The sequence below is a fragment of the Helianthus annuus genome, chromosome 10, assembly GCF_002127325.2.
Source record: "Helianthus annuus cultivar XRQ/B chromosome 10, HanXRQr2.0-SUNRISE, whole genome shotgun sequence".
NCBI classification, from domain to species: Eukaryota; Viridiplantae; Streptophyta; class Magnoliopsida; order Asterales; family Asteraceae; genus Helianthus; species Helianthus annuus.
The window spans coordinates 36572602-36588638 of NC_035442.2; the positions used below are offsets into that span (position 1 = coordinate 36572602).

General features: G+C 37.7%; 1 protein-coding gene across 1 annotated transcript; it reads right to left on the reverse strand.

Moving 5' to 3' along the window:
• Positions 1-11531: 11531 nt before the first annotated feature.
• Positions 11532-15449, reverse strand: LOC110884397 (prosaposin). The gene is made up of 6 exons (XM_022132107.2): positions 15301-15449; positions 14330-14443; positions 13853-14040; positions 12790-12987; positions 12502-12561; positions 11532-11866 (listed from the first exon to the last, which is right to left on the reverse strand). Exons 2-6 carry the CDS (start codon positions 14436-14438, stop codon positions 11723-11725), a joined length of 699 nt encoding a protein of 232 aa, XP_021987799.1. The 5' UTR covers positions 14439-14443; positions 15301-15449; the 3' UTR covers positions 11532-11722.
• Between the last annotated feature and the right edge of the window lie 588 nt (positions 15450-16037).

Below are 16037 nucleotides of genomic sequence, written 5' to 3' on the forward strand. Positions count from 1 at the left end.
GGGTGTTGTTCGGGAAGGATTGGGTAACTTAAAATTGTGTCTTGAAAAGTTTGCTATTTTCCGGCAAATATTCCGGTCAAATTCCGGTTACCTGGTGTGGATAAGAAGTTTCCTCTTTGGGCAATCTTTCAAAAGGTGATCATACCTTTCTGCAGAAAGTAAGGCTGAACATACCTTACTGCCGAAAGTTGTGCACCAACCACATCACCTTTTCACCAACCGGTCAACCTTGTGTCAGTGTGTCAGAGTGTGTTCGAAAGATATCTTTCGAGCTCGACAGATCATCTTTCGATTAAGGAGATTCGAAAGATAACCATCCTTCGAACAATCCTTCGAAGTCAGTGAGTATCCTTCGAGTCAAGGAATCTTTTCGAAAGATACATCTTTCGAGTTACTGTTCATTTCGAAAGATAAGGATCCTTCGTGTAGGTGAATCTTTCAAAGCTATCTTTCGAGGTTATTGTTCGAATCTCAACAGTGATCCTTCGAATACTGTTGATCTTTCGAACAGTGTTATCTTTCGAGCCATCTTTCGAGTCTTATCTGTTTGAATTTAACAGTTTGTGATTTCAGGTCTTTCGATCCTTATCCTTCGGCTGTTGTCATTTTTCAAGTTTTAATATAGTTTGTGAAAATCAATTTTCTAAATCTATTTTCACCTAATATATTAATTATAAAATGGGAACAAATGGTCAATGGGATCCTTCTGCGTGGACTACGACAACTTTGACTCCACAGTCATCATCTACGCAATCATCAACCACGCAATCTGCGCCAGAGTTCAACAAAACTGCATGGATGCAGGCTATTGCCCCAACTCAAGCTGCAATGATAACGGCAAATCAATGGGCATTGGTCACTAATCAAAGCAACAGCATTCAAGCAATGATGCAGAACGATAGTGAAACTGGTACAAGCACGAAACCGCCAAAGCTTAATCACATCAATGATTGGGGATGGTGGAAAGAAAGGTTGAGAACTTATGTTCAGGGGCAAGGTCAAGACTTATGGATGTGTTTCTTCACTTCGTTTGAAAATGAGTTGGAAGTTGCAGGATCAAATCCAGAAACTTACAGCACACTGTCTGATGAAGATAAGAAGAAGTTTGAATTGGAAAAGAAAGCATTTATGATTCTCACGCAGGCTCTTCACAGAGATATATACCACCAATTCGTCTACTGTACGACTACCAAAAGTTTGTGGGATATGCTCACGTTAAGGTGTGAAGGAAATGCTCAATCAAGGAAGATCAAGCAGGAGTTGCTAAAGAAAGAGTTTGAAGGTTTTACCTGCATGGAGAATGAAGGTCTATCAGAATTGTCTACAAGATATCACCATCTGTTGAGTGAAATGTTTGCCTTCAAAGTTTCTGCCACTCCACAAGATATGGTGAGGAGATTTGCTGATGCCTTACCAGCAAAGTGGAGCAGTTATCTTGAGATTCTCAAGGAAAACGGTGTTCTGGATACAATTACCATTTATGAGCTAATCCAGAAATTGGAAAACAAAGATGTTGAAGAAAAGCTCAAGGCGAAAAGAACAACCACTCCTCAGAATCCCGAGATGTATTTTGGGATTGCAGGTGGTATTACTGGAGAAAAGCCAGCTTCTCAGCATGCTAAGCTTCAAACAGCGTTCATCTCCAACACCGGACCTCCAACAGCAAATCAATTTGATCCTTCAGCATACACAATGATGTATTCAAGACCAGATTCTTCATCTCAACAACAACAACAGCAGACAGCTCAACAATTCACTCCACCGCCTTTCCTGGATCCTAACAGAGCTCAACAGCAACAACCACAACAGCAGGGATTTTATGGAAGTTCTTCAAGCTTTCAAGCTACTTCCAATCCGAACACTGTCAGATTGGATACTTCCAATTTTTCAAAAGTCAGTGTTGAGATAGCCAAGGAACATATGGAGATGTTGAACACCTTGGTTAGCGCCTACTGTGGGTTGGTTGCGGGTCAGATTGGAAATATCAACCTAACCAACGAAGATTATCAGCAGGTTGATAAAGAAGAGTTTGAGATGATGGATATAAAGTGGGCTCTTGCTAGTGCTATCCGTAGAGCTAAAGAGTTTATGGAAAGAACGGGGAGAACCAGCTTGGAAAGCAATAACAACACCAAGTATGGTTTTGATAAAAATGCTGTCACCTGCTTCAACTGTGGTGAAAAGGGTCATTTCAAACGGGAATGTCAGAAGCCACCCAAGCAAGGCAATCAGAATCCTTTCAGGAATCAAAGACAGCCTCAGCAACAACAGAACAATTCTGACAGACAATTAGTTCCCGTGGGAGGAAATACTTCTGGATCCTCAAACTCTAATTCCCACAGAGGATTAGTTGTTCAAGCTGATGAGATTTGTAACTGGAGTGTTCAGCTTGGAGAAGGAGGTAATGGAGGTAATGGTGGCACAGCTTGTTATGCCAAAGTAGTTGAAAAGGTTGAAGAACCCGTGTCTGCTGGTGAATCTTCAGAAGATGAAGATAGCTCGGGTTACAGTGGAAGTGTTGATGGTGAATCACTGGATACTGGTGATATATCAAGTGATGCTTTAGATCTGGAGGTTGATGAATTATTGGCTGATGCTGAAGCATTATGCAAGAGAAGGTCTATTCTTTGCCAGAAAGCTGCTGGAACTTCTGAGAAGCTTTCTCAATTTTTCTCTGAAGACGGATCTTTCTCTTTTCTTACAGCCTTCATGGCTCATGTTGAAGGACAAACCTCACAGGTATGTGATTCTAAACCTGACTCTGTTTCTGCTGTTGTTGAATGTGCTAAATGTCTAGAATATGCAGAAAAGGAAAGTCTGTTTGAAATCACACAAAAACACAATCAAGAATTGATTGTTGATCTTGCCAAAGCATCTGAAGCTAACTTCTTTTTAACCAAAAATGAAAAAGAATTTAAAGAAACAATTAAGTCATTAAAACATGATGTTTCTGAATTACAAAAGGCTGTTTTGAGAAAACAACATGCTAATAATAACTTAATTGACACAATTGAGAAACAAATGGTGGAGTTAGCTACAGCTCGATGCGAGTGTGATGCAATCAAGCAGAAATTGGACAGTTATTCCAATTCCCGCTTTGTTTTGGATCACATCATCAGTGTTCAAAAGGAAAAGGGGGATAAAAAATGTATTGGATACAAAAAATGTCCTCCCCCAATGAGCCACAATTATTCAAAACAGCCTGATGACGAGGATATGCCCCGTTTTGAACCTACTGTGCCACTTGCGCGAGATGACTTTGCTGCAGGCCTCGGGTTCAAAACTGGTACATCTTCCTCGGAACAATCAGCTTCTGAGAATGTGGAAAATTCATCGTGTGAAAAGGAACAGAGTCCTCCCATCATTGAGGATGCTGACTCTTCAGACGATGAATCTGAAGAAATTGTGAAGCCACAGTCTAACTCGGTTACATCAGACATTCCAATTGAGAATCACATCTTGTGTGATCCACCAGTGAAACCGAGTAAGGCTGAAACACCAAAGGCAATGAAGCCCAGTGTACCTAGCAGTGAAAAGAATAACTTGTTGTATACGCTCAAGGGAGACAGCAAAATTTATTCTGACAGAGATTTTCCAATCAAAAATGTAAATCAAGATTTAATTGAGAAAATTTTTGAAGGACGAACTGATAAGTTTTTGGGAAACAAAGGTAACAAAGTCACTGTCACTCAATGTGAACCAGTTCCACGTGAACAAATTAGAAAACAATGTGGAAACCAAAAACTGCCAGTTGAGCGAAAACAACAGGTGAATTCTGGAAAGGGTAAGGGGCAGGTACAAGAAAAGAGGGCTCAGAACAAGAATGTTCAAGCACCAAAAGCTCAGTCGCCTAAGACTGAACAACCAAGGGTTCAACAACCTAAAGTTGAACAGTCTAAGGCTCCACAACCTAAGGTTGCACAACCTAAAGTTCCACAATCCAAGGTTGAACAATCTAAGGTTCAAAAGGTGCAAAACAGGAAAGCCCCTGTTAAGAAACAAAAACCGATAGTGAAGTTTGTTGAATCAACGGGTACGGACAAACTTGAAACATTTCAAAACAAATCTAACAATGAATTTGTAAAACAAGTTAGAATTTTGAAACGAAATGAGCAAAACAATTATACCCAACACACAAACGGATGTGACTTAGGTCCAAGCACATCTAGATCACAAACTTCAGTATCTGGTTCTTCGTCTGGTCATCAACACGTTTCTCCGAGGTTTGTAGAGCGGAGAATGTGTTTTGAATGTGGAACAATTGGGCACATTGTAAGATACTGCCCATACTTGCAAAAATTGAAAGGAAAAACAAGTGCTCCTCAAGAAACCAATTACCAAAAACAATCGGTTTCCCCGAAACAAGACCCACGTGTCTTGAAAGAAAAGGAAAAGAAGGTAAAACAAAAGAACAAAAAGGTAATTGAGAAGGCCTTAAAATCAGAGGTCAAGAATGAAAAACCTGTACAAGCTAAACCTACAAGTGTAAAACCAGTAAATACAAAAACAATTAATTCAAATACTGGTAAACAAAAACAAGCTTGGAAACAAAAACAGGTAATTAAGTCAGGGGGAGCACCAGAAATTTTATTTCCTAATCATCAAGTGATTGAGATCACTTTCCTTGATGATCAAGGACGACCCAAGTCAACAAAGGCTTGGGTCCCCCTCTCAAACTGATGTGTTAATTGCATGTGCAGGCGGCTCCAGGAGGAACTATTAATAGTCTTTGGATTGTTGATAGTGGGGCTTCCAGGCACATGACTGGCGACTATCGTCTTCTTTTCGATGTGAGAAGTATAAGAGGAGGATATGTTGCGTTTGCGGGAGACAAGGAATAGGTTAAACCTCAACCTCCGAGGGACCTACACATGGCATGTGTCTAACATATCAAACCAAGGAAACGCAATATGCTCATGACATTACCGATGATAAAGGGCGGATCGTTAATCCTATAGCGCTACATATGTCACGGTTTGGCTCGTACGAAGTTAATGATAAATTCAACACATAAGTTTCACCCAAGTTTAAAGTATCAAGCCATCACGTATACAAGCATGTTATAGGAATGTTCATGTGTTTAAGCAAAATGTTCATGTGTAAGTTTTTGATAAGTAAACATGTTATACCCCAAAAGTGGTAAAAGTAAAAAGGGGGAAATACGAGTATACTCACAATATTGCCATTTCTTCCGATTATCCAAGCGTTGATGAGGGTACGAGTTTAGGAGTACGGAGCACCGAGGTCTCCCTATAAGGGCAAACGATGGTGCATGAGTGAACGGAATTTCAAAGAAACGAACGAGAGTGCTTATCCTAGATGTCTAAAATATCGTGAACTCGTTATTATTTATTGTGTAAAAAAAATAAATAAATAAATAACCCTAATATTTATGCTTTGAACAATTTGGAATTCGTATATTATATTGTCTTAATATAAAAATTATTGTTATAAAAAGAATTTATGTATTTATATTATTATTTTAGAGATTTGGTTATAAAGAAAATGAATCAAAGTAAAATCGTTTTGAAATTATACACGTATTGTTTCGTGGATTATTACGAAAAACGGGTAGAGTTTCCTCTGTTTTTGGACGATCCCGACAATACCAGTTGCCGATATAATTGTCAAAATTCAACAAATAATGTAATATCAATATATAGCTTTCGGCACGTGCGCAAGAAAAGTAATTTTATCAAGTACTAACCGATTGGTAATACACTAACGATACAATAAAATTGCATCTTGATTTGCCAGTTTGAGCTCGATTCGAATTAATTAAATATTAACAACATAACAAAATTTACATTATTTAAATTTTTTTTTACCGAATCTGTGTTGACTTGAGTTTGACCACAGTTTGACTGGAGTTGACCGGTCACCAAAACTGAAGTAAACCGGAACGCTAGCCAAGTCTCGAGCCACCTGAAACGACAAAATCAACGGGACTCGAATCGAAATTATACGAAACAAACACTCGAACTAGAACTGACCCGAGACTGAAGCGAGGTAGAATCTGACTGGTTTGACTAGTGTTGACCATGAAAACTGTCAACCGAGATAGTATCCAAAACTGAAAATGAACCTCGCGAACCTGTTTTAGAAGGAAACTCGAACCTGAGATTTAAATGAACAAGATCCGAACCAAAACCACATCGCAAAACCAACATACAAGTCGAACAACTGACTAATGTTGAAACTGACCGGCAAACTGAACGGAAACTTAATCGAACAAACAAAAAAAAATCGAAGCAAAAGCTGAATCAACTAACCTGAATCGGAACATATGATGACTGGAGTGAACTGAAGTCGAGCGGGACTCGAAGTCGAGAATGGTTGCCGCCGCCGCCGCAGACGACGGCACTGCCGTCGTCTCTCCTCTGCGTCTCTCTCTCTCTCTCATTTACGTCTTCACGCCACCGCGGAGCACCACCACCACTGGTGGTGCTGCTCGCTGCTGCCATTGTTGTTTATCGGGGAGAGGGGCACATCGTAGGGGGAGAAGGAGGGTGATGTCGGTGCCACCGGAGAAGGAGGTGGTTGGGTGGTTGTCGGCCAAGCCACGCCGGAGAAGGAAGGGGGGCGCTGGTGTGTTTGGTCCGCCGTTTGAATCAGATGTAGGGTTTCAAGAATATGAAGGAACATGGATATAAATTGGGTTATATACTTAGGTTTATCAAGTGACTTGACCTGAACGACGCTTAAAAGAATAAAGGATCAGGTTATGTCAGATGTGAAGGCCATAACCTAGTGGTTATGTGTGCGTGTGAAGAGAATGGTGACCCGGGTTCGAGTCCCGTGGTCAGCGTTTTCTTTTTGAGGTTTTATTTTTTTTCTTTCTTTTTGTTATAATAATACCAAACTTTCAAAAATTGCGAAACAGTCTCTGGGCTTTTAATTAACTAAGTCACGTTACTTTAAAAGAAATATAATTTTATAATATATAAACTAACTAGGTTAGTTCACTAACTTTAATATCTAACGAGGCTAACTAGATATTATAAAAATAAACTTTTTAGATTATAATATCAATTAGTTTAATTAATCAAACCTTGATTAATAACCATAATTATAACGAATTAAACTAAAGAACAAAAAAATTTCGACGATTATAACGAAACGATGAATACAAGGATACAAAATTTTCTAAAAAAAAGGGAACACTCACAGTGGTTTCTAAATATGGAAAGTTATGGAAACGCGGAACGTTACACAGGTAGCCCTAAAAGTGCCGAAAAGTTCAACTGTGTTTGGACCGATGGAGCTGAGGGGCCAGCCCCATGGTTTGGTGTTGGAACTTCCGGAGGTGTTTGGTTAACTACCCTAGGTGGAGGTTGGAAAGTGGCTCCGTTTGTGGTTTGGTTGATAACTCTGGATGGAGGTTGGAAAGCGGCTCCATTTGTAGTTTGGCTGATAACTCTGGATGTGCTTCTAATGATATCAGGGAAATCATTGTTTATTTGCCCTTCTTGGATGGTCTCTTTCCTATGGACCCTTTGGACGTGTGCGGTGTCCGAAATGAGTTCAAAGGAAGAGACTTCTCCGTCCACTTGAGGAGAAGGGTCTGGTTCAGTCATTCTGGAGAGTTTTTTTGAAGAAAAAGGAGATGAAGATGGTTTGCAAAAAATGCGGTGGACGCCAATGATGAAACACTGGTTAACACCGATGGTTAACTAGCTGGGTCGTCTCTTATGTGGGTTCAATCTCCTTCCCTACTCGCCAAAGACTAGAGTCCTGCTAAACAGGAACACCGTTAGCTCGTTAAGAGGGGTTTCCCTCTTAACCGAGCTCCGGCGTGAGAATAAGTACTGCTCTGAGGAAGAAAACAGTGTGTGTTGTGAGTGAAAGTGAGGAGAATAGAACGGATAACCTAAATGATGAAGGGTCCTATTTATATCCAGAGGGTGAAGGAGGGAGGAGCGACCTTTCCAGCTGTTATCGGGCGCCAGCTGTCCGACCAAGGGGAATATCCTCTTAGTCTCCTTTGCTGTGGTCAGGATAGTGGTCCACGTGGCGCGCCGATATTCGTCCATGCTGGAGAAAACGTACTGCTGTTGTCGGTCTGCCCCTAGATTTGTTGCAGGTCTACATGGCGCTTGATTACTGGTGAGATGTGTCGTCCTTTCTGTCGGAAGGAGCATCTTTGGTGCCACCTTGACGTCTTCCAGAAGCTTCTAGAAGCTTCTAGATTTACTTGCTGATGTAGGCGCCATGCTGGATGGAAAAAGTGGTGTGGTCCCTGCCATGTGGATATGGAATTGGGACCATACCTCTTCAATTCCAGAATCTCATTGTTCAGTCAACTATTGTTCTAGTTGTTGTGGTTAAGAATTGGGACAGTTGGTTGATGAAGAAGACGATTCCAATTTCACCATTGGAGAGAAGCTCAAATAGTTAGTTGATGAAGAAGACGATTAAAGAGGAAGGAAAACAATTCAGTTTATATTGGATTTTTATGTTAAAAGGAAAACGATATGAACTAAATCACAAACGGAATGATTTGATTTGAGTTAAATGCTTGGTTGGTCCATGTGGTTTGCAAAAATTTTATACTTGGTCCTAGTGGTTTACTAATTACACGTGTGGTCCCAAAAGTTGTCAAAAATGAACACGGTTGGTCCCCTAATGTAACCTCTGTTAAATTTCTCAGTTAACTAGGTGTAAAATGACTATATTACCCTTGAACAATTAAAAAGCCCACAAAAAAATTAACAGTCAAGTGGATTCTATGTCCTCCTCCCCTACCTTCTTCTCCAATCCTCCTGATATCTTCCTAGACCACCATAACCTCCACCACCGGTTACCCACCACAACCGCCGACAACCCGCCACAACCACCTCGACCACCGAAATCACAGTTTTCTTAAACTGTTGTTCGATGTTAGTAAACTTTCAAAAAATCTGATTCTATTTAAATTTGAAAAAAACTGTAATCTAATGTTCTTAAACTGTTGTTTGAAATTGTTCAAAACTTTGTTTGTTTCTTTTTGGATCTGAAATCTAAAAGATTTCAAAAATTGATTTTGTTTTTCACAAAAACGATTTGAGTTCAAACAAGGGATAACGAAATCTGTGATTTCGATTTTGAACAAGGATTTTTATATTCGATTCTTTGCATACGCTAAGGGGATTTAGAAATTAACAGTTAATTTTCGATTTGGAGTTTCATTGTTTCGTTTTTCTAATTTGCCGGGGTTTCGTTGGAAAAAACTGTTTTTCCGATTGGATTTTTAAAAACTTTTGATTGATTGATGTTGGCGATGAAGTCTGAAACAACAATCAGGTTCTTTGTTGTCAATTTTGTTCTCATGAGTTTCTGGATGATTTTGCCAAAACAGGGATGAGTTTTCTTTTATAAAACAAAACAGGGACGATGAATGAAATAGGGATGAGTTTTATTTTGCCAAAACATGGATGAGTTTTATTTCATAAAACAGGGACGATTGATGTTGGCGATGAAAGATTGAAGAAGAAGAAGGTGGGGGAGGGGTAGGGCTAGGAAATGGGATCCACTTGAATTTATTAATAATTATTCTTTGTTTTAATTGTTCAAGGGTAATATAGTCATTTTACACCTAGTTAACTGAGAAATTTAACAGAGGTTACGTCAGGGGACCAACCGCGTTCATTTTTGACGACTTTTGGGACCACGCGTGTAATTAGTAAACTACTAGGACCAAGTATGAAATTTTTGCAAACCACAAGGACCAACCAAGCATTTAACTCATTTGATTTAATAGCTACACTTCAAAACAAATGTCACGGGTTCGAATCTTGTGACTAGTGTCTTCTTTTTAATTAATTTATGTGTATTGCCACTTGGTTCAATAGGGGCATTTTGGTCATTTCACGTATACTTAGTGAAATAAATGGACGGGGTTAACGAAGATGGATTGTAATAGTGATTTTTGGCAAACAACAGGACGAAAACCATAATTAACTCTTTGACGTATATATAATTTCTCAAAAACTAAATTCTTTATAATTTAACATGTCTGAGTACTCCCTGAGTACTCGCAACTCCTCACTCGACCGACCTTGGAGCGCCTAGCGACTTCTATAACCATGACTATATCCCATCCGATGTATTACGTTGCTAACTACACATAGGACGTAAGGATTTAACAGCAAAGAACACATTTGGATCCGCCACCCATTTCCAGTTGTCTTTTCTATTTGATGGCATGCCACGCATTTGTTGCCCCGCATGCGGTGTGCGCATATAATGTATATATGTGTGGGCGCTAAGGGGACAAAAGTGAAATTGCACTAATTTTAACGCTATTTTACTAGTTTAATGAAAAAGACGTTAAAAGCGGCAGACAGTTAATCATGCATCATGTGGTGGCATTGATAGCCGAAAGACAAGGGGTATATGCACTGATCGGTCTTTGTCCCAATTGTTGAGTATCATGTGGTTTAGGTCCAAGGCTTGATTCAAAACTATTATCAAGCTGGGGGTCTTACTGGAAGCATCATCTCTATTTTTACGGGGTAGAGATAAGGTTGTTTATATCTTACCCTCCTTAGATTCTATCTTAGCTTTGCTATTTGTGAGATTTACTGAATATGATGATAACGACAACCACTGTTAGATGCACATGGCATTATCTTGCCCTTCCATTTTAGCCACCAAGAAGGTGTCTCTAACCCAACTCCAAGTCCAAACAATGCTGCTTCCACGTCCGATCAGTAAGCCACGCATCGAACGTCTTTTCCTCGTCCAAAGAGGGAAGATGTATAATATCGGTTTGACATTTGGAAGAGAGGTGGATTCCGAAATCATTTTTCTCCACAACTGGTACGTTAGTTCCTTTCCATCTTGAATCCTGGCGCTTTGTATAAAGAGAAGTAGTAAATCGGAAGGCTAGTTAACTAAAGAATTCAGATTATTAATTCTAATAGCCAACTGTAATCAACAACACATGTAACACAATGCCGTTGATTATCAAAAGCCTAGGTCGCTTATCGAACACTTAAGATATAACCAAGATAGTGTGAGGTTTATTGGGGAACACTAAAAAAGTGGGGAACAGTGGGGAACCGACTCAAACGAACTCCGATTGGACTCATTCCAACGGCGTTGGAACCATCTCGTCGAACCCTAACTAGGATCTCTTAACCCTAAACCCTAAATCATAACCCCTGAACCCTAAATATATTAGGGTTTGGCTTTTAGGGTTTAGCCTTAGGGTTTAGCCTTAGGGTTTAGCCTTTAGGGTTTAGCTTTTAGGGTTTATAGTTTAGATTTTACGGTTTACTTAGGTTTTAGCCTTAATTTTTTAGCTTTAGGGTTTAGAGTTTAGGAGTTGGGATATAGGGTTTAGGGTTAAGAGATCTTAGTTAGGATTCGACGAGCCGGTTCCAACGCCGCTGGAATGAGTCCAATCGGAGTTCGTTTGAGCCGGTTCCCCGCTGTTCTCCACTTTTTTAGTGTTCCCCAATAAACCTTCCCAAACCAAGATAATCATAGAGCCTTCAATAAGTATTCAAATATAACCATGATAATCAAATAATGAACCAGCCAATTGCTAGACTAAAACCAACAATAAAAAGGCAAGAATATCTTTTGAACAAATGTCATAGCACACATATAAGAGGCAATGTATAATTACAAGGTTGCTGATACGAAGAAATTATCCGGTTCCAAATGTAAAGATTGCAGCATAAATGTACACATTGTGGAAGAAGACAATAGTAGGTATCACATAAAGTCGTCATTTTTAGTTGTCTGAAACCAAAGAAGCCTCTTCAATCGGTCCATTAATATCACAGGCGTGAAGCTTGGCACAAATGTCTTCTTTCTCAAGAAACTGCTCGGCGTTCGCGAGGATCAAAGGCGCGTATTCAAAGACCAGAACCTTGCACTGTCAAAAGGCAAAAAAAGAATATTAAATATTTAAGGAACTAGCATAAAATGACCAAACATAACTTTCACGTAGGGATGAGATTTTTTTTTCCCAAATACTATCAATACCAATACCAATATACCTGTACCCTACCGTTTTTGTCTATTTATTACATGTATCGGTACCCAGTTTTATTGATTTCAGTATTCGGTACAAGAACGGTTAAATAATGGTACCGGCACCGAAATTGATTACAAAAATGAATTTGATATTATGTTCTATTTTCGTATTACGGTACTTGTATTAATTTTACCTATTTGGTACCCTTATTGTATTACTACTCGTACCAGTTATACCTTATTGGTATCCGTACCCATTTCTGCTCAAAAGATAAAAAAAATACAAAGCGGTACCAAACAGGGTACTCTACCGAAATACCGATACCCGTACCCGTACTGTACCATAATATTCGGTACCCAGTTTTGTTCAGATTCGGTACCGGTACTTTCGGTACCCTTTACAGGTCGTACGGGTTAGTATGCAAGAGAAGATGGTGTACAAGGGTTTAAAAAACTGATTATTCTTTAAAAAATATACATATACAATAGGCATATTTATACAAAATGGAAAAAAATATTCAGAATAGAGTAAACCTTTGGCACGTATTTCTCCACGGATTTGCATTGTTTCAAAAGCAACTCCAAGATTTGCAACTGATAAACACAATAAATAAATATTATGAAAAATCTTGAATTGAAACAATTTTATATTTTTTTTTTTTTTTGCATAAAATACGTGAGATAGTAACACGGTTATAGTGCAGTAAGGTGGTAAACCGGCCCATCTATGTATAAAAATAGAACATATTTTTTACTTTTTGTCATGCTTTGACTTTCAAATGTCAAACTAACAAATTGATAATTACTATAAACAACTAATACCTGATTATCAGGATCTGCCAACAACTTGATGATTTCTGAAACAGCCAAATTGCAAACATCACAGCTGTTTTCTGAGAGTTCACGAGCGTAAGCAACGACTTCCTTGCAAAGGTTGACTTTTCCGCAAAAGTCTTCAGGCTGGATGTTGGAGAGCTCAAGGAAGAATAGAGGAGCATAGTAATCTACCAAAGTGATGCACTGCACAGGACCAAAACCGAAATAAAATTCATATCGGAATCAAATTTTTGACCCGTAAAAGATCATAAACATATGATGCAAATGTAAAGTGAAGAACCAACATTGAAGTTCTTTAAATAAAAACAAATTGTGTTTCCTGATTTAAATATCTCTTTGCAAACAAAAAAAAACCAAATGGACCATTGGGTTACAAAAGACGTGCGCTTTATCGCAAATTTTTTCATGTGATTTACTCAAAAACCAAATCTTTTATTTACAAAACCATATTTTAAATTCACATGCATATACCTTTTATTTAATTTTATTAAAAAACCAAACTATTATTCTAATAAGAGTAAAATGTCATTTTCGTCCCTCAGGTTTGGCCAATTTTGCGACTTTCGTCCAAAGGTTTATTTCTCCGCATCTGGATCCAAAAGGTTTGAAATCTTGCCATTTTCATCCAGCTCGTTAATTCCATCCATTTTTCTCCGTTAAGCCAGGGGTGTTTTCGTTTTTTTATTTAGTAAGGGTATTATAATTTATGAATACTTGTACATAATGCTAAATGCTTGTACATAAAGTAAAGAATACCGAATTGCCCTTTAAGTTAACAACAAAGACGAAAATACCCCACTTAACCGAGAAAAATGGATGGAGTTAACGAGCCGGATAAAAATGGAAAGATTTCAAACCTTTTGGATCTAGATACGTAAAAACAAACCTTTGGACGGAAGTCGCAAAACTGGCCAAACCTCAGGGACGAAAATGGCACTTACTCTCGTAATAATATACGATCTGACTTACCCGACCGACACATTTGACCCATAACCTCACTCATTGACCCGCCAATTTTGTAACTTACAAAAATACTTGAAAAACAAACCTGTTTACTCAATGAATGTAGCTTGGAGCAAGAATCGTGAAGAATGGAAATAATTTCCTGTTGAGTCTTGTTTTGTTGGAGATAAATAAGAGCTTCGCTAGTATATTCTTCACACAAACTGCACAACTCGTCTTTTTTACCCATGTTTCCCAAAACACCAAATCTCTTCTCAGCATTCGATCGCAAAACTACAAGGTTAAGAAAAAGGTATTATTTTCAATTCTTGCATAAGACTCGATTAGCATATCAGTTAGCTGACTATTTTAAGGAAAAAGAGCAACACTTTTAAATTAACTTACTTCAATATTTCATATATATCTTTTTAAACTTCATAATATCATAACTACCCTTTCAAAATACTGAAAATATTAGATTTTCCCGGATCATAGTAAATAAAAAAACATTAGTTACAACAGGCTGCTTTACAAAATAAACGACAAAAACATTATACACCAAGAATCTGATTACACTAAATACCTGAAATTACAGAAACCTTGCTTCTCAAGGTGGTGGTCAAATCCCGAGCTTCACATGCCAGGCTGGCAGCCAGAAAGAACACGAAGAGGATCCCAACTCTTTTACCCATGGTGCCTGAAGTGAATCACAATATAACCATGATAATTCGAATTAGTAAGAGAATTCAAATCATAAATTAGCTAGCAAGTTATCGAAATTTTCGCGTGATTGTTAATGAGTGCTCAAGACCAAATCCACATAAACAAAACAACATATACAAGAAAAATAAACAAACAAATAAATAAACTATTGTAAATTTCGATTTCGAAAGGTGCCGTAAGCCCATAAAAGAATTCCAAATATCATATTACGATTTTTGAAAAAAAAAAAAAAAAGAGTAACAGTATATACAAAATAAAACCAATCAACTGAAACAAGTATATCACAAAAGAATTGATAAAAATCATTAACTTATAAGCGATCGGTGGCAAAGCTTGACCCGAATGACGGGGGGTCGAAAACGTATATACCCAAAAATTTCTATACAAAAACTACATATATAACACTACTGAGCGGAACAACCCCCCTCTATACTTCGCCCCTGCAAGCGATCAACTACTTACTTGAGATAATAAAGTCAACCAACACTTAAAAATCAAATTTCCAAGTTACCCATATGAACAAAACTTACATAAACTGCAAAGACCGTATTCAAGAACCCAAATCAAATAAAAAAAATACAAAAAAGGGGAAAGCAAAAACACAAACCCTAACGATAACTTATCGATCTTGCTTTTTCTTAAAGATCACAACTTTTTATCATAATTCATAACAAGAATCAGAACCATAGATCATGATCATCATATCATACAAAACCCACAAATCTTTACACAAAAAACAAGCTAAAGACACAAACTTATATCATAATTGCAATCAAAACTCATCATTAAATTAATAAAAGAAAAAAAAAACCAGATAAAAGAAGTTCATACCTTGTGTAAGAATTGGGGATAAAGATTCGGAAGTCTACTGTGAGAGAGAAAGATGATTAATTAATAACAAAGTTTATTGCTTTGAAGTAATGTGATGTTAATCATCAATGGAGTGTAGATCATATAGGGCAACTAAAGTCCACCCAAAATATCAATTGTTGTTTTATTATAAAACTGCATAATTGGTCCCTGGTTTATTAGTGTTGTAAAGATTGGCCCTTTAAGTTCTAAATACAACATGATCGACCCTTTAAGTTTGTTTTTCATTATGGATGTTTAAAACATGAAGTTAGTTGATTAACAGATGAACCGAAGTGTATAAGATTTATTTAATTTTAATCTTAAAAAGTATTTAAGTTTCTTTCGTGCATACTAATAAATTAATTTAGAAATTTTACCATAAAAGATATGAATGCTAATAAAAGAGTTATTTTAAACTATGAAACATTGTGTCCAATTCTCTTTTTTTACTTTCTATATTTTCGCATAAAATGCATAATTCTATTTATTTATTGCACGGACAAATGTTTTAAAAAAGCATGTTAACACAAGTTAACTCTTGAACAAGAAGATTAATACAAACATGATCCGATAAAATAAACGTGTTTGGGGGTTTGACCCAAATATGACGTCTTCTAATTAAAGTAAACTTAAACTCATGAAATTTATGTTAGCTTGGTGTGGTATTAGAAATTCACACTCATATACATAAAACGTGGTTTACTTTTGATGTCACT

Coding starts and splice junctions, on each gene's coding strand:
- LOC110884397 (XM_022132107.2), bottom strand. CDS start 14,438: ATGGGTAAAAGAGTTGGGATCCTCTTCGTGTTCTTTCTGGCTGCCAGC. Junction 12,988..13,852: donor TACATTCATTGAGTAAACAG/GTTTGTTTTTCA, acceptor GGTCCTGTGCAG/TGCATCACTTTGGTAGATTA. Junction 12,562..12,789: donor TGGCAGATCCTGATAATCAG/GTATTAGTTGTT, acceptor TGTGTTTATCAG/TTGCAAATCTTGGAGTTGCT.